At 36.0% G+C, this 19,726-nt stretch overlaps 1 protein-coding gene across 5 annotated transcripts in view; it reads left to right on the top strand.

Moving 5' to 3' along the window:
- The window catches only part of ARID4B (AT-rich interaction domain 4B), a 120,150-nt gene that overhangs the window by 90,296 nt on the left and 10,128 nt on the right, over positions 1-19,726 (top strand). For all 5 annotated transcript variants that reach the window (XM_019746993.3, XM_074316713.2, XM_019746991.3 and 2 more), the window contains 3 exons: positions 10,084-10,168; positions 12,607-12,805; positions 17,829-19,037. In XM_019746993.3, coding sequence (XP_019602552.3) covers positions 10,084-10,168; positions 12,607-12,805; positions 17,829-19,037 — 1,493 coding nt within the window. The remainder of the gene's footprint in view (positions 1-10,083; positions 10,169-12,606; positions 12,806-17,828; positions 19,038-19,726) is intronic.

Genomic DNA, 19,726 nt, shown 5'->3' with positions numbered 1-19,726 from the left:
CTCCGTATGTTGCTGACACTCTTCAGTCACTTGCTGGAGTCACTTCTTCTGACCCCACCCTCTTCTGTTGCTCTTGTGTTGCTTAGTAGTACTCACCTGACAGAAACTATAAAAACCCTGATTACATCTGATTCCTGCCCCTTGCCTGCACCTATACTGCTGATCTTGGCTGGAGGAAAGCAAACAAGCACACTGACTGGTTTTATTTTAAATTCATAACTGTGAACCTCAAGTGGGCACTATTAAGTTCTTCCATTTACTCTCCTACTTTCTTGGAAGACTTTCATACTGTTGTTTTTTTTAGGGGAGTGTTTCTTTAAATGACTTTATTGAGGTATAATTAACATACAACATTATATTAGTTTCAGGTGTACAACTTAATTATAGCATATATGTATGTATTGTGAAATGATCACCACAATAAGTCTAGTTAACATCCATCACCATACATGGTTACAGAAAAATTATTTTTCATGCTGTTCTTATCTCTTCAAATCTCCAGCATCTCTTACTCATCATCACTCAGCTGGTGACCTTGCTTTTTAAGCTCATTGAAAAATTGAAATGAGAAGAGAACTTCTACACTTTCACTACATACCTCATTACCTGCATCTGCTGTCACATTCTCGCCTTCTCATCTTCAGCCACAGGTGACTAAGCATGCTGCTGTCTAAAGGCCGTCGCATAGTTGCCATACCTACTTGCCTGGATATAAAGACTTGAGCCCAGAAATTCTCTCCCTTTTTCTTTCTATCATCAGATTCTTGCTGTGTTTGTTCTCAGTCATTCCCATCCACTTAGAGACCTGCAGTTATTTCTTCCCTCAAAAGAAAACTCACTTGAGTTTTCTGCCATTTCTTTGCTCCATTAGCACCCAGCGAAAACTGTGAGTTATGTACACCTGTTAACCAGTTTCTCTCTTGTTTTTGTGTAAGCCCATTCCAACAAGGCTTTTTCCCCCACCACACCTCCAAAACTCACCATGACCACACCTAGCTGGATTCCATCCTTATTTCTTGACCTCTTAATACTTTGCCTGATCAGTGGGCTTGTTCCAGCTGATCGCTCCTTCTGTGGTACTTTTACTTGGGTTCCAGTTGTTGTAGCTGCAACTGTTTCTCTTGTTTTGTTTCCCTTTTCTGCCTATCTAAAGCTTAAGAGATCATTCCTCAATTATCCTATCATTTGTTTCTTACATCCTGTCATGTTTCTTTATATGTTTTCTCCCTTCTCATTGTTCCCTTCTCCTACACTTCTGAAATCCATTTTAAGTTTTTTTTGCGTTCTATTCCTATTTTTCCAGTTCTAATTTGAGTCACTTCAGATACTGAATTTTTCTAAATTACTTTTTTTGGAGCCAAAGGGATTTGACCTTCTAGATAATTTCAACCTAGGACTGTGGGTAATTTTTTCCCCCCAATGTTCGAGCTTTCTATATCATGACCACATTACTTCACATTTTGAAAGTGCATTTAATTTTAAAACATGGGGGAAAAATATCCCAATTTCATATTCATTCCATTAATATCCCTTACCGCACCTAGAACAGTGTATGCCTGGCATGTGTGATAACTAGTAAACAAATACTCAATTAAATTGGACCTCCTGGCAACAGAATGGGAGTAGAGCAGAAGTTGAAATCCAAATAAAAAGACTGGGTTATGAAAGTTATACCCGTAGAATATAGAAACTAATGGGTTGGGACAGATATGGCCTGGCTCTCCCTGGAGCCTCTTTGATTCTTTTGTATATGGTAACATTTAATTTCCTGGGGAATGTCACACAGAGGCTACACCATTTTACATTCTTACCAGCAATGTATTCGGGTTCCAATTTCTCCATATCCGTGGTAACATTTGTCATTTTTCATTTCAAAAAATATAGCGAACCTAGTAGGTGTCTTATTGTGCTTAATAACTAGTGATGTTGAGCATCTTTTCATGTACTTATTGGTCATTTGTATGTCTTCTTTGGGAAAATGTCTGAATATTCAAGGCCTTTGCCCATTTTTGGTTAGTTTTTTGTTGTAAAGTTGTAGCAGTTCTTCATATATTCTCTGTATTAACCCTTATTGGATATATGATTTGCAAATATTTCCTCCCATTCTGTGAACCCACAGAATTGTCTTTTCACTCTCTTGATAGTATCTTTTGATGGATAAAGTTTTTAATTTTGATAAAGTCCAATTTATTTTTTGTGCTTTTGGTGTTTTATCCTAAAAAAATTACCAAATCCAGTGTTATGAAAATTTCCCCACATTGTCTTCTAAGAATTTTACAGTTTTAGCTGTAATATTTAAGGTTTTGATCCATTTTCAATTAATTTTTATATACTATGATTATGGTAGTCAGTTCTTTTGTATGACGTTTTTGGGTCATAGACAGAGCCCATCTCCTAATTAGCAGCCAAAATGGGGTTGAGAGTGAGAAACTACTCTTTGAAGTAATTGTTCTCGTAATGGTAGAAAGGAAAGCAAGCTAATCTAGAAAATTGCTTTATCTCTATAGTGTGAAAGTTAAAGGACTATAAATGAAGAGCATTTGACAATGGTTTCCCAGTAAATATCTGTAAATTTGTTTTAGTGGGTAAAAGGGGACATCATCCTTAAGCTTTTTCACCAAGCCTTCCTACCCGTTTGCACGCTCCTCCTGTTTTCCATTCTACTCTTGACACCTCTCTGTCGTCCTCTTCTCCAGAATCACCTCCACAGACCTTTCTGTCAGTCTTCTAGCATTTGAAAAATATTATAGCAGTCAAAAGGCTATGTGTTCCCAGTTGTGAAAAATTCTTTTTCTTCATGCAAATGTTTTGTATCAGATAGTCATACATGTAAAGAAATTTAAAACAAAGCTTGAAAACAGTGAATAAGGTGAACATAAACATAATTTTTACTTAAAAAGTGACTTTTGAGTTGACTGTTTTTCAGTACAAGTGAAAATAAACATTTTGTGAAAAAAAGAGATTAGTAATTCAGGTATCTTTGCACTCGAATGGACTTTTCTTTCTTTGTATATTCAACTTAGAGTATTTAGTAAATTGGACCTTTCCATTTAGTAGTTTTTGTGGATTGGCAGGTACTTTTAATGTAAAACATAAACTTGGGCTTGTTCCATTTGGTGGTTTTGTAGTTTGGCAGGAACCTTCAGTATATTTGTCTAACTGTGCACAAATACTAATCCCCTAAACTTAACCAATTATTAATAAACTTTTGGGGTACTTTTTAAAGTCAATATCTTAGTCACAAAATACAGTGAGTGCCACAGTTGCTAACCATTTGCAGTATTTTTTGAGTAAAGCCTGATAACATTGCTCTGTGATGTGCTCTTAACACTACGTATTACCTCTGCCTAAAGCCCTATTCCTTTGTTTCATTTTAGAGTTAATTTCTCTAGGAAAACCAATTGATATAATTACTATACCATTCTTTGGTGGGGGGTTGTGTCAAATCTTAAATATGATTATGCTATAATATTCATGTTTCTATCATTCTGTTATTTTCTTTATTGTGACGAACACCATTCCTGTGTCTTTGATAGGGATTTAAGTGTTACATGAGGTGGGAATATGAAATGTTACAAATGTTACATTACAATTACAGTTTTTCAGCAATACAATACTTTTTGTTTTGTTATATCTTAAGTACATGACTCAAAGCATTAAGTTGTGTTCAGTGGGGCTTTTCATAAATTATGCTTTAGATATTTTCTTAGATTAGAAATATGTATAAATTGAGATGTTATAGAAAATTCAACAAGGAAGTAAATATTGGTAAAATTGCTTATAAAATTTATAATTAATAACTAGTGCCGCTTTTCATCATACTTGGTCTTTTGCCCTTTACAATGTCATACCTTGTTTCCCATGGTTCCTTAATTAAGGGGGACAACTTCCTTTCCTTGTTACGATAGCCTAAATTTTCACTTTAGATATGAGGATTTTAAAAGCTAAGTTTATGGCATACATTAACTTTTTTGTGTATAGGTCAGGAAGATATAAGATATGTCTTGTTCAACAATTATTAATTGAGTATCCATTACAGAAAACAAAATACAAATGATTTTACTATTTTACTTAAATCGATGGTTGATTATTAGAGTTTATCTTTTTAATCTGTATCATACTTCAAATAGTGAGTTTTTAAGTATTACGTCAGTTTGGTTTTGCTTATGATATTATTTTTAAAATACCTTTATTCTACTTATAATTACTGTGGTTATTTTTAATCTCTAAGATGTCTTTTGGGTATATATTATATATGCTGATAATATTTCCTTGCAAGTGGTTTAGTTGGGTTTAAGAAGAACCAAAACCTGAACTTATGTGGGGACAGTAACCATTTTGGTATCTTATATCTGGTTAACTAACGTTCTTTTCCATTTTATTATTGCTAAATGATTTCTTAGATGATTTGCCAACACATCCACACAAAAATTATCAAAGCTTTCTTTTGGAACTCTATTTTTCTCTGGTGAGAGCAAGTATGCTGTGGTCTCTGAATGGATGCTTCTAGCTTTGTGTAAATATTTTAATTCAACACATTTTAAACATTCAGATATTTATGTGGCTTCTTCTTTCAGAAGGTTCAGAAGGTTTGTATTGTTCCTTTTGTAATTACTGTTCAGTATTGTCTTTGTTTAATTGTAAGCTCCTTGAGGGAAGGAGCTGTGCTGCATTCACTGCTGAATACCAGTGCCCAGCGCAGAGCCTGTCACATAATGGGTACCCAGCGAGTTTGTCGGGTGAATCAGCCCTTGTACATACTTTTAGTCTTGGAGTTTCATAGAATTTTTCATTTCAGGGACCCTCTGGTGCACCTCTTTCATTTTATGTAGGTGAAGGAGCAGACCTTGGGAAGTTAAATGAGTTGCTCATGCATCATTAGCTGAATGTTAGGTGATCTCAGTAGAAATACTCTCAGATAAGTCATGTATTTATTATACTTTGAAGATATTTTCCGTAGTACTTTAGTTAAATATCAGATAAGATACTTGACTAGATTCTATGCATTAATTACAATGAATTTATTAATAACTGAGTGGAAAAAGTATGGTCTAATCACTAACAGACTTAGTCTTAATTTTCTTAAGACTAAGAATTTTTTAATTGTTTTTAATATTTATTTCAATATTTGTCTTGTTTTTAAGTGAATTTAGCAATGCTCTTTTCCTGGCAGGCTATATTTCCTTTTATCACAAGCAACCAATTACTCTCTTCTGATCATAATTTCTAAAGCTGAAGTCCAGTTAAAGGCAGGAGGATAGTTTATAGCAATGATCCAAACTACCTGATTTTCCTCAGACGTTCTCATAAAACGCTATTACTTGGATCTTAAATTGCAAGTCATTTTGTTCGTAGGCCAACCACTTAGTTTAAATTTCCCGCCTAGTTCTCAAGCTATATTATCACAAAGCATGAGGGCTGACAGCAACAGGGCTGCTATCCTTAAGGAATCTAGGCATTTACCAAGAAAGGGGTTTCTCTGAAGACCTGTTGCCCTAAATAGCTGTTACGTAATGTTCTTCCCACGCAGTAGAGAGACCCCATCAAAACGTGCACTCTGCTGTCTCGATTCCCTCTGTGGCACTTTACAAAAGAATCAGGAATATTGGAGAGCCCTGTGCAGGGATGCCCGTTATAGCTGAGGGAAGAACAACATGGCCATGTACTTGGGGATGTGTGAGGAAAGTACTGGAAGCATTATAAAATGAAAAAATGTATATTTGACTTAGTAATTAAGATTCTTGCATTCTTTAAGAATCTATTTTGAGGGGTTAATGGATCTGTTCCTTGATTTCGTACTCCAAGGAGAAATTGAGAAATATTTTGTGGTCTTGTTTTTTAGCTGCAATTTTCTGCTCTTTGTTACTTCCCAGTAATTTCGATTTTTATGGTATTCATGATATTTGAATTTGAGCTAAATTTTCCTTTTTCTATTTTCATTGACTACTTTCTGATCTGTTATGCCTAAAGTAAATGTAGTGTGTAGTCTCTTTAATATACATTAACTACTGTATAAAAAGTCTGACTTTATATAGACTAAACAGGATCGACTGCAGCTTTTTCTTGCAGTTCTGAACTTTAATCCCTTCATTCAAGTCTTAACTTTTGGTATTTGATAGGGAACCGGAGATCTTGACCAACTAATCTTGCCTCCATTACTTAAATTAAATGGCACTAATAACATCAAAATTAAATTGACCGAAGTTTTAAATAATTTAGTGTCTGTAGAAAATGGTCATTTTGGGGGACACCAGTTTTTTCCCCCACATATTTTATTTCTCTCCTTTCTGTTCTTTGAAAGCATTCTGTAAAGAAAATAGAACAGTTGAATAACACTATAATGAATAATTACATAAAGGGACAAAACATTTCCTATTTTTAAAATACAATGTCAGTTATAGCTAGTGGTATTTTTCTGATCATCTTTTTTTCTTTTTCTTTTTTTTTTTTTGTAAGATTAATCAGGCAACCAAAGTACTATTTAGAACTTCATTAAGTTTTGAAATATTTGTTAATGTTTATATCAGTGGTCTCAGCCTCTGTTTTTGGTAAGGGCATTTGTAGTTTAAAAAAGCTCCCTTAACCAATATTCTCACACATTGTTTTCGCCCATTCTCCCCCATCGTGGGTTGGTTCATACTGTGCATTTTTAATAACGCTTTTCAGTTGCTGGTCTGTTACTCTTCTGTGTGCTTACTCTGAATAGGACCTGGCAGGCCCTCTACCATCTCTCTATTACATGGTTTTAACAGGCAGGCAGTCCATTTCCCTTTCTCCGCTAATGTGCCACATAGTGCTTTTTGACAAGCCTGTAGCTTGCAAGGTCAATTTGTTTCCACGATTTGAGTTTCTCAATCTATGAAATAAATTGATAGGTTTTTAAGGCATGCTCTAGTTCCAGAAGCTATTAATTATAATAACAATAACAATATTGTGTTACTACATTTTATAAAAAGAGCATAAATTTGGCTGAGAAAAGAAAAAATCCAAAAGAATAATGTCAGAACACGGGAATGCCTAAACATACAAAAAACATTGAGAAAGTAGAATAGAAAGAGGCAAATAATAGTCATAATATTAGTTAATATTTATAGACCCATAAGTTGCCATGTAATTATTCCAATAGGAAACATACCTAAAGAATTTTCCAAGGAATCTCTTAAAACCATAAAGAATATTTTATAATTTTAAAACAAAATTGTTATCCGGGATAGTAAAAACGTAGTGTTTGATCACTACTGTTCAGGTGTTTTAGAAGTGTATGTAGTTTGCGTCATCTAATTCCAGAATTTTTCTTGTTTCCTGCTTGGTCCAACACTCTTTCCACATCAAAATTCACTACTTAAGTTCTGACGACCAGTCCTCTCATACCATTTTTACTTTATAGTGGAGGAGAAAATGATTACTAACGTGGAAAATTCTGAGATGTCCTAAATTACAGCAGGCCACATGATGGAAGTAAGAGACAGGAGAGGTTAATCAGTTAACAGCTACAGTCAGAACCAAAAAATATTCCTGAATATGTGTTGAAACTTTGAATGAACTTTCAGGTGGCTATTTCCCCAATTATCTAGAGAAAATAGTGGAATAGCTGACCACCAGGTGCCACCACGTGTGAACTTTCTGGGCTGTTGTCCACAACCAATCCAAAAGGCAGCAAGCTCTTCTTTCTTATAGGCTATGCACCTATCCCCAAAGTAGCCTCACTTCATCTTGTCCCTCCTCTTCTATCTACAGCCGATATAAATTCTTTCAAAACAACTGACATCTTTCTTCCCCAAGAGCCGCGTCCGCTCCAGGGCAGTGGATACGCTGTCTTCTCCATCCAGCCCTGCTGCTGGTGGTTTAGTTTCCACGCCCCACTGGTCCTTTTCCTGGTTAGCATATGGTTCAATAAACCCTTTCAGAAAGCTTTCAGCCACAAAAGTTATTGTTTATCATAACCATATAGCATCTGTACACTGGTGGAGCTTAGGCAGTGGGCATCAGCTCATACCATTCCCAATAACCATTAATTTGTTTATGTATATGTTCCTTCTACCTTGTTCCGAAGAGAATTTAAGCAGCATATATTAACATTCTCTCTGAATCATAAAGAAGTCTTCTTCTACCACAGTGAACATTTTAGCTAAGGAGACAGTTAACTATTTTTTGCTTGTTTGATGTGTTTGGTGCTCTATGTAAAATATACAAACATACACTATCATGGTGTTAGTCTTACATTGAAAGCTACTGTTTTACCCCTAATTGGAAATACAATTCATGTCAAAAACCCAAATTGAATTAAGTAGTAGTATTATTGATAGTAAAAATGTCTGGTATTATAAAACTGCGTAACAGATTATCTGGTTCAGAAAGGTAAAGAAAAACTATTGTATCTTTGTTTAGCTTACATTGGTGTTACAGGTAACCATCATGCACATCTTCAGTTCATTTCATAACGAAATAGAAAGCTTGTTTTGTTTTCTTCCAAACAAAGTACATAGTATTGCTTTCCATAACTATTCGAGTAGGTGCAACTTCTAGGAGTTCACATTCAACTTCGCAGAAAGTGGATATATTTTCTGTTTATTCTCCACCTTCACTTCAATTTTGGAAAGAAACACATTGCTTTCTTCTCAAGCATAATGCAATTTTCAGTATTAATGGGAAAATTAAAAGTACTATAAATACATAGGTAGGTGCTACTGTGTCAGTATAATTACCGAAAGAAGTGTGTTTAATAGAAGAATAATATTTGCTTTAAAACTTTCAAAGTATTTATCATATATTTGATCCTCAAAAAATCATATGTGCTATACAGTCTTTTTGTTGTTGTTGTTGTTTTAAATGCACTCTTATACAGAATAAACTAAGTCTGATGTTGAGAATAACCTGACCAGGGCCACATAACTAGTTAGCAGGAATTATATAAAGACTTTCCTAGAACTCATTCTATTCCTTCCCCATTCTCTCAGTTATCGTTGTGGCCTCAACAGCTTCCAGCAGATATAAACATACCCCTCTCCCTGCCCCCTTGTGGGCTTGAGCGCTGAGCTTTCCTGCAGCCAGAGGTTGCACCACCAGTGTAACTGCCGGGCAGTGTTACAGATACCTTCTAGGCCTACTCTGGAGCAGGAATATAATGTATTAGTCATGTAATGACCCAAGTCATTTGCTTCCTGACTTAGGGCCTTTATTATATCATTTAGTGCCTCTGATAATGAGGACATTTAATTTAAAAGCTCATTATCAGTTGTTCATGTTCTGGAGTTAAAAATGTCAGTGAGTTTTCCATTTTCCACAATGAATGTATGTAACTTGAACATAAAGAGCGGTTAATTTGTTTGTATTGTTTCCTCTTTCTAGCTGAGTTTTTACAAAAATAAACCGTCATTCTTTTTTGCTTTAAAGAGATAGCTTTATTGCAGTCAGTAGTAATTTGCACCCTATAAAATCACGTAGACTATCAGCAGAGTGGCAGGGCCGTCCCAGCTGTTGACTCTCAGCTGTCTGTACATGTAGGAAGCATCTCCAAATACTGAAAAACTTGGCACAGTGACGCTTTCCTGGTATTCTATGTAAAGATATTTTTTCTAGGTGATTTTGCATTGTCCATAAGTATTTTAGTGTTACAATTCTATGTCTATAGTATTATAATACTATGCTCTTCGATCACACAGTGTCATTTAAAACTGGAACATATTACCTTAGCTTCCTGATTATCTAGGAAAAAAAGCCTACTTGTTGCTTAAGAACAATAAATACAAAGTCAATTTTAAAATGCATAGGAAATAGTGTGAGTTCTCTTAATAGTTGCCGTACAGATTTGGTTTCTCTTTGGTGTAGCAGAGTAAGAAGTGCTAGTCTAGGAGTCAAGACATCTTGCTTTCCAGCTGACATTATGTTCTTGGGCAAGTCACGCACCTCTGTCTTTGGGCCTTGGGAGCTTTATGCATCAAACCAGGAAGTTGAATTAAATGACCCCCAGGGTCCTTTCCAGTTCTGAAATGTTAATTCTATTTATGAGTTTCTCTTTAATGTGGCGTAGTTACTTCTATGGTGTGTGTTTTGCATATTTATATTAATTTCCTTTAATTTCAGATACGATGAATGGATTAAAGCAGATAAAATAGTAAGACCAGCTGATAAAAATGTGCCAAAGATAAAACATCGGAAGAAAATAAAGGTAAGTGTTTATTTTGCTATTCATAATAGCTCTTATATAAGAACTTTTACTCCCAAATGATGCACTGTGTGTGTACATTTAGTATTAGTAGAGTTGGAAATACTCTCTTGAAATAGCAAATTGATCTAAAACTAGATTTGGGTACAGTTAATATTGTCAGCTTATGAAAAGGCATTTTGGAAACGGTACTAAATGATCTTTGAGGCTTTTTCAGTTTCAGCGTTGTAGAAGTCCACCCAGCCAGATTTCACTTACCCATTTCAACCATGTCCTGCCTCTTTTGGTCTCCAACTAGGAGCCTTCAAATAGTGGGCCTGGAGCCCTGGGTTACTGTACTAGCTGCAAACTACTCAGGAAGGAAAGGAGGTGTCTGAAGGCAGAGAAGAGCCCTCTCTCTTCGTCTTTACTTGACTGGATACATAGGGCTTAGGACATGTTCACAAGGCCCTATTAGCGCATTCTCCATAGATGCCGCTCGTATGGAAATTAATATTACTTTTATGTATGACCCAATTACTTTTATTCTTTCTAAGGCTAAATCTTTTTAATGTGTTATTAGAAAGTAGACCATTAACTAGGTTTTAGAACTTTTTTTGTCCTTTTGTTGGCTCTTTAATGTTTTGAATGGTATATATAGTTGAGGTGTTTGAGTATTTCTCCCGAAATTTAATTTTCATATTCAAAGTGAGGAGCTATTTACTTTACAGCTAGTGATCCCAAATAGTGAAAGCTTTCTCCTGAGGTGGTTATTCTTTCTCACTGTAAAATTGGATCCATGTTTTTAAAGTTCGGGCATAGCAACCCAGTAGCTAGAGCTGAGGCCTTCTCAAGCCCTTTTCATTGTAACTCTTGGTCTTTATTGAAAAGTATAGAAATCATACTATATTTAGCATTGTTTTTATCCACTAGAAGAATTTTGTGTGTGTGGCACTTAAAAAGCCAATTTCCTTACACCAAGCAAGTTTAAAAGGAGTATTTCTCAGGTAGAGGATAGGGTAGGGATGGGAGAAGCAATATTAGAATATTATATGGGGAGTTTTTTCTAAATATTTATTTAGTTCTCAGTTAAGTTCTTGGCCCCTCCCAGGCATATTAAAACTCCAGGTCATAAGGAAAGAGGCATGTGAATTTTGAAAAAGCTTCCTGGAAAATATTTGATATTGTACACCCCTCTCTCTCTCATCTGACCCTGAGAACCACTATTTTCAAGGCTGTCCTCTGGCAGCCATTAAAAGCCATAGTTGAACTTTGAGAGGGGTAGTCTTTCTGCCTTCAGAGGTGTATGGTGACCTCTGGTATAAAGCAATGAAGTGATGAAATGGCAGCAGTAGAAAAATTAGAACAGCTCTAATCATCGATAGGCTGTGGTAGTCTGCCTGCACAGAAGCCTTCTCAGTGCGTTCTGAGGATTAAGCCCAGGTTCCTAAGTCCGTGGATCTCATATTTGAGCACGTCTCTGGCACAATCATCTGGAGAACTGGGTACAACTCAGGTTGCTTGGCCCCATCCCCAGTGTTTCTGATTCACTAGCACTGAGTCTGGTTCCAGGAGTTTTCATTTCTAACAAATTCCTAGAAGATGCTAATGTTGCAGGGCTGAGGTCCTCACTAGGAGAACCTCGACTCTAAAGCTTCTGTTATGTGTAATGAGTTAACTTGTGTGTGTCCACGGTGATACTACTAGCTGTGCACCATTTTTGGAGAATAGTAAGATAGTCACTCAGATTCTGTAGTCTGATTGTGTAGCAGGACTTCAGAATTGTTTTCTGCTACATCATGTAGAGAGCTTGTCTAAATTATTTTTCCTATAAATTATTTTAAGAACAAATTTTTAAAATAGTTTTTAGGAAGTATATTAGTTAGCCTCTGCCTGTCTATTTGTAAACAGAGAATTGGAAAAAATTTCTCAGTTTTTCCCCAAAGCATGAATTTATCAATGAGACAGGAAGATTGCCTCCGACTTGACTTTACAGCAGGACAATTTATGTAGAGTTTACTCCCAGCTGTCAACTGAATGAAGACATTTGGAATTTTATCATTTCTAACCCACATTTTATGTTGAGAATGTTCCAGATTTTAAAATTACCAGACTGAAATTGAGTTTCTTTTTTTAAATGAATATTTAAGCCTATTATGATTTAATTTTGAAGAAGTCGTAATACCAATTATTAGCAGTATGGAGCTTTGCTAGTCTTAATTACCTATCTGATTGTTCATTTATTTCCACTATTTAAATATAAATATCAGACAAAAACTTTTTGCTGCAGTATTTGTTAAATAACTTGAAAAAATAGCTGGCTGTTTTGAGGGGCTTTTTATATACTTTTTGTATTATTTAATAATATATTTTATAACTGAGTTAAAATGAATATTAACATTGTTACTAATAGTGCCTCGTGATAAATTATGGCTAACATGAGATATTTTTTCTTAACCTAGAATAAATTAGACAAAGAAAAAGACAAAGATGAAAAATATTCTCCTAAAAACTGTAAACTTCGGCGCTTGTCAAAACCACCATTTCAGACAAATTCATCACCTGAAATGGTATCTAAGCTGGATCTTACTGATGCCAAAAACTCCGATACAGCTCATATTAAATCCATAGAAATTACTTCTATTCTTAATGGACTTCAAGGTAAATATAGCAAACATCCTGTTCTATACGAGTGTTTGTTTTTAGTTTTTATAAATCAAAATTCTAAAAAGGTAATTTGGTGACATTATCAAATTCTGTTTTTTAATTGAACCAGAATTGTTTTGGCTCTGTTATTCCTTGAAATAAAATCAGCTATTGATTTAGGCTTGGAAATATTTCTGTTATTAGTAGATCCAAGGGCACCATAAATTTTAATTAAAATTTAATATTCACCTATTGTACTGTAACTATACTTTTTTTCAGGTACCATTTTTTCTGTTGCCATTATAAAGCATGGATTATGGTATTACATACCAAACTATAAAATTATATTGAATTTTTTTGTAAAGAATATTTAACTTTGCTGGTCTTGAGTATGTTTATTATGTTCTCTTTTATGGTGGCATTACTGTTTAATATTTAAGGCAGAATGGGGTGCAACTATCAAATAATAAAAAGTGACAAGGACTGGAGGGGGAGACTTAGTAAATCTGACTCGCAGGGAAAAGGGGTGGGGAGGGGATCTGCTCTGTCAAATGAGGTGAAAGAATGTTTCTCCATAAAAAGATTTTACATTTCTCATAACTAAGAGAGTTTGGGTTTTATTTTGAGTGTAATGGAAATTGTTTCTTGTCTCTTATTTCAGACAGATATTTACATGAACTCATTCAATAAGCCAAATGCTGTAAATATTCTAAAGTTCATTTTTCATAACTTTCTAATTCATCACACATACAGAACAGTATATGGAAAATATATATAATTTAAAGAATAATAATGAACATATTTATGTCTACTTCAGTGATAACCGAATAGTATTTACTGAAAAGAATTCTGAACATCTTCCCCAGAAGTAATTAATATCCTGATTTTAGTATAATTATTCCTTTCCTTTTCTTTAGAATTGTATTAAACATATATGCATTCTTAAAGAGGTTATTGTTTAGTTTTTCTAAAAACTGAATAGCAAGCATAAGCCGAGCTATCTATAAGAAAAGATATTTCTACTTAGATTAAGGCTCCCTGAGAATGTTATCCGAATCGTCTCCAGGTCATATTCTGATTTCATATTCAGCCTCTGAGAGTTTATAAAAGCCTCTCAAAAGGAATTCGGTGGGGCAAGGTCATACGGGAGGTCTGGGAAACACCAGGGCTCACTGCCCAGAACCCCAGACGTTGTCATAGTGGATGACCGACAGCGACATGCTTAAGGGGTGCTAAGCCATCTCTATCTTCTCTGATCCTGGGCTTACCAATCAGGGGTAGGTCACGAGACTGTTTCTGCTGGGTAAAATGATGTTACCAGCCGATCCCGGTATTGGCCCTTTGTGGGAAGAGCTGGAAGGTTAAAACAAGCTACATACACATAAAGAATCTGAGTTCAAAGACCATAGGGGCCAGCAGGCATCTTGGTGGTGCTAGCCCTCGATGTGGCTTTCTTTGGAAGTAATACTGTGCTAGTCTGGACTGCTGGCCTTCTACCCCTGGTGCAAGGCTCTTTTCCGGGGGAGACCCCATTTGAGAGGTTTCTCTTTAAAGTAGTCCTTGGAATTCCTTTGTTTTTGGGATCTCATGTCTTTTCTCACCCTTTTTGGTATACTGTCATTGTGGTAGAGCACACTCTCTAGTAACTTCTTAAGAACAAATGATTAAGAGGAAGGGTAATGTTTTAGACTGTGCACGTATGAAAATATCTTTATTCCATTCGTGGTTTAGCTGGGTTGGAAGTTTTCCCTTCATTATTTTATTGGTATTGTTCAATTGTTTTTTGCTTCCAGTGTTGTTTCTGTGAAGTCCAAAGCTCGTCCAATTCCTGATTCTTTATATGTGACTTGTTTAATTTGTCGATGATAAAAAACATTTAGGTTAGTTCCATTATTTTTCCTATTGCAAACCATTCAACAGTGAACATCATATTGGCATATTTTTAACATAAGTATTCTTTTCATATATTCTCTTTTCCTTGGTAAACTTTATTTTTTTACCATAGATCAAATACAAGACACTTCAGATATTTCCAGGTAGAATATGATTGTTGCTGTGAATATGTATGTGTATCTATATGCATATATATAAAAAAATTGATCCCATGTGTGAGTGTAGAACACAGATAGCTAGGAATTTCTCCACTCAGCATGAGATGGGCTCAACAGAATGAGAAAGGTGGGTGGATGGTGGTTGAAATTCTGTGGAGAAATTGAATGCCTCCAGAGAACAGTCTTCCACATTTTGGCACTAGAGATGCCCTCGAGTAAACCAGAGCCTTGATGAATCATCTAATTGAAAGCATATCCATTAATAAGTCCTGTCAATAGAGTGGTACCAGTCAAGTTTTAGTAGGTCATCATTAAATGTGAATAATCAAGGAGGGCTCCAACATAAAAGATGGAAACTAAAACAAATGGAAGAAATGGCCTTTGAAGAGAGAGATAATGAAGGTAACAGAAATGAGCTATTAATTAGCTCTCTGATTATGAAATAATCTCAGAACCTGTGTCTTCTGATTATTAAATAATTTCAGAGAACCTGTGAGTATCTTAAACCAAGGATGTAATGAAAAAGGAACAAAGAACAAGAAAAACTTGGAATTAAAAGTTGAAATTAGAATTCAGTAGACCACTTAGGATTTCAAGTTGAGAAAATCTCCCATAGAATACAAGAAAGCAGTGATGGAAATTTTAGAAAAAAGGGACACGGAGTATCAATCTAGGAACAGTGAAAACAAGGGGGAGAAATTAACAAGTAACCACATACACAGACCACTGTTGTTTGAATATGTTTATATCTCCTTTCGTGTTTTATAATGGGGAGACACTAGAAGTGCTTCTAAAATCATATCAAACAGCACAGGGAAACAAGAAGCTGTGAAGACAGCATATCTGAGTATATGTAACTGTGAAAAGCAATTGGATTTTTAAAAAATAAACGAGAACTAAAAACCCAGCTAGGGTTTTCTTATGAGCTGTCTCACAACTATATTATTGATTTATTGATTTGTACCTTATGCCTCAGCGAGTTATGTATAGTGCTGGCCCTCTCGCTTTCTCCATATGTATATGTATATATACATGTATATATCACTAGTGTCAAATAAGACTTGGGGGGGGAGGAGAAATTAGCAAGTAACTAAAAGAGGAAACTGACAGGCATAAATCTTTAAATAGAAAGAGCCCGCTATGCACCTGAAGTAATGAAGAAAGAGCCATGCCATAGTACATTATTATGAAATTATAAAATAGCAAGAATAAAAAGGTCACTACGCAGGAATGAGAAGACAAATGAAAGTAGTGTTTTAAACACTATAAGCAAAGGAGCAGTGTCTTCAAAATTTTGAAGGAAAGTAATTTTCAACTTGGAATTGTGTACCTGATTAAACTAGCCGTTATACAATAAAGTTTGAGGATAAGGATGTATTCAGACATGTGGGGACTAAGAGTGTTTATCTGCCATGTACCTGTTTTAGGAAACTACTAGATAATGTGCTCCATCGCAATATGGGAATAAACCGAAAAAAAAGGAAGATGGGAAATTTATTTAACTGTGAGTCTAGGTCAAGAGAAGGCAGTGCAGGGGATTCTGGGATGAGGCTGTTAGAGCTGACCCCAAGAGCAGCCAGCTAGTGGAGCAGAAAATAGGCCTCCAGGGTAGAGATTTGGTGACTAAGGGAACCGGATAGAATGCTTGACTTAATGGAGCCATTGAAATAAATTTGTGAAAGACATGAAAAAGGAAGACATAACGTGGAGAACTGAACTTTTGGAAACTTAGAAAAATAAAAGGCTGTACAAGAAAGGAAGTATACTATTTATTTCTGCAACGAACTACATTTACATGTTATAAATACTACATTTAATTAACTAAACATGTATAGAAAGTATGACAAAAGGGCAATGGGGTATTAAGAGAAAATTCTCATTGCTTATAGCAGGCTAAACTTCATAAATCTACACATAGAATATTATTAAGAGATGATGATAACTATCAGAAGAACTAGTTATAAAACTAGAGGATGGGGAAGGAAGAAAAAGAACAACTGTTGGTGCTTTATTATGAGTTTGAATTTGTTTTAACCATATATATTACATGGATTTCTCAGTAGAGTGTTGCAGTTAAGATTCTAAATTCTGGAGTCAAATGACTTACAATTAGCTTTCATCTTGACTTTTTCGAGCTCTTTGGGATGATTGAATCTCTCTAAGGGCTCTAGGAGGGAGGTCAGTGAACAAGGTGAGAAACTGCTGGCCTTTTGTGATCAAGCCTTGCAATCACCTAGGGTCATTCTGATGCACTCTGGTGCTTGAAGAAGTCACAAGGCCACAGAGTCTCCTAAACTATAAAATGGAGGCTGATAATAACAAACACCTCACAGGGTTATTGTGAGATTGAATGAGATGATCTGTGCAAAGCCCATCAAAGTACCTGGTAGGGAGCAATTTCTCAATAAACATTTTGTAAAAATCATAATAAAAGCTATTTTTATACGTAATTGAATTTATTGACTATAACCTTTAAGAAATATATAAATATTTTTATATAAGATTATCAGTTACTTAATTGTGTCATTCTTTAAGTATCTATTGTGGAAACCCGATATTCACAAAAACTTTGAATAATTATTGCGACATTGAAAATGAAGGCTACACTTATATATCAATACAGGTTTTGGAGTGAGAACTGCCTGTTACTACATCCTTACTCCACTATTTTCTGCTTATAAATTGGAGAACTTTATTATAATCAGCTTTATTGAGGTATAATTTACTGACAAAAATTCATGATTTTTTTGTTTACAATTTGATGAGTTATTGCAAAAGTATACAGTAGTGTCACTGCCCCCCCAGTGACATAGAGCATTTTCATCATTGGGGGAGTGTCTTAGCTCTGCAGCTCTGTTTCCTCACTTTTACAACAGAATAAAACCTGGCAACCGGGGTCTATAAATATAGGAGCTAGTGTATGAAATGCCTGGCACAGAGAAAGCATTGCTAGTTTTATCATACTCATTGTTTTTCTTGTTTTCTAGCTTCGGAAAGTTCTGCTGAAGACAGTGAGCAGGAGGATGAGACAGGTACGCACGACATGGACAGCAATGGCAAAGAGGAGTGTAAGGCTGACCATTTAACGCACCCCAGGAGTGACCTTTCAAAAGAAGAGCAGAACAGTTCGTCTTTGCTAGAAGAAAACAAGGTCCACGCCGATTTGGTAATATCTAAACCAGCATCGAAATCTCCAGAGAGATTAAGAAAAGATATAGAAGGATTATCCGAAGATACTGATTATGAAGAAGATGAAGTCACAAAAAAGAGAAAGGATGTCAAGAAGGACACCACAGATAAATCTTCAAAGCCACAAGTAAAACGTGGTAAAAGAAGGTATTGCAATACAGAGGAGTGTTCAAAAACTGGATCACCCAGCAAAAAGGACGAGAAGGCCAAGAACAAAGAATCACTTTGCATAGAAAACAGTAGCAACAGCTCTTCAGACGAAGATGAAGAAGAAAAATCTAAAGCAAAGCTGACACCAACTAAGAAATACAATGGTTTGGAGGAAAAAAGAAAATCTCTACGGACAACTGGTTTCTATTCGGGATTTTCAGAAGTGGCAGAAAAAAGGATAAAACTTCTAAATAACTCTGATGAAAGACTTCAGAACAGCAGAGCTAAAGATCGAAAAGATGTCTGGTCAAGTATTCAGGGACAGTGGCCTAAAAAAACGCTGAAGGAGCTTTTTTCAGACTCTGACACTGAGGCTGCAGCTTCCCCACCCCACCCTGCCCCAGAGGAGGGCCTGGCAGAGGGGTCACTGCAGACCGTGGCCGAGGAAGAGAGCTGCTCCCCCAGCGCCGAGCTAGAAACACCAACACCGGCCATTGCCGACAATCAGGCTGCTGAGGATAAAGCAGTGGTAGCCAGTGACAAAAAAGCGGAATTTCCAAGTAGTGGCAGTAATTCAGTGCTAAATACCCCTCCTACCACCCCCGAATCGCCTTCCTCAGTCACTGTCACGGAAGCCGGTCGGCAGCAGTCTTCTGTAACCGTGTCTGAAGCGCTGGCTCCAAACCAAGAAGAGGTCCGAAGTATCAAGAGTGAAACCGATAGCACAATCGAGGTGGATAGTGTTGCAGGGGAGCTTCAAGACCTGCAGTCAGAAGGGAACAGCTCGCCAGCAGGCTTTGATGCGAGTGTGAGCTCCAGCAGTAGTAACCAGCCAGAGCCAGAGCACCCTGAAAAAGGTGAGGAGCAAAGACTCTGCGGCCGCATCTTAGGATTTCCCCTCGCAGTCTGCTTTCTCAGCACCTCTCATTAGAACATGAGGTTTTTAAGTGAAATACTTGTGTGAACGTGGTAAAAATGGATATTGGAAAGATAATTTGACTAATGAATAGTGGAATGTATTTCAGAGCTTGAGAAGGACTTAATGTCCTTTGTACCTAGGTCCAAATCCAGACCTATTTGAAAATTCATTGTACACCGGTTGACTATGGCATGAGCAGCTTAAATATATTTCTGTAACATTGTTTTTGCAATTGTAATGTACAGTTTCTCACAAAGATTTTGATTTATTGACAGACCCCTCCACCCTTAACCAAATACTGTATGTAGGGGTTTGGAGCAACCAACTGTCCAGGCACTGCTTTCCTCAGACAACCGTGTCAAACTGATTTTCAAGCCTGACTAACTTGTGTGAGTTTGTAAAGGAATTTGATGCTTTCTTAGATGCATAGCTACCAAATTGAAGGACCGATGTGTATGTTAATGACCTACAGTAATACTTTTTTGATTTTCCGTGAAGTTGTTAAAAGTGGAAATTCAAATTAGTACTTCTCAAAAGTATTAGTACCTTTTGATAGTGCCATAGCTATACTCCTGTCATCATTTTTCTTATCAACTACTTCATTCAGGTGTCTTTAAATCAGTATAC

The sequence above is a fragment of the Rhinolophus sinicus genome, chromosome 6, assembly GCF_057876585.1.
Source record: "Rhinolophus sinicus isolate RSI-liver-muscle chromosome 6, RSI-T2T, whole genome shotgun sequence".
Classification (NCBI taxonomy): Eukaryota; Metazoa; Chordata; class Mammalia; order Chiroptera; family Rhinolophidae; genus Rhinolophus; species Rhinolophus sinicus.
This window is presented reverse-complemented; position numbering and strand designations above follow the sequence as displayed.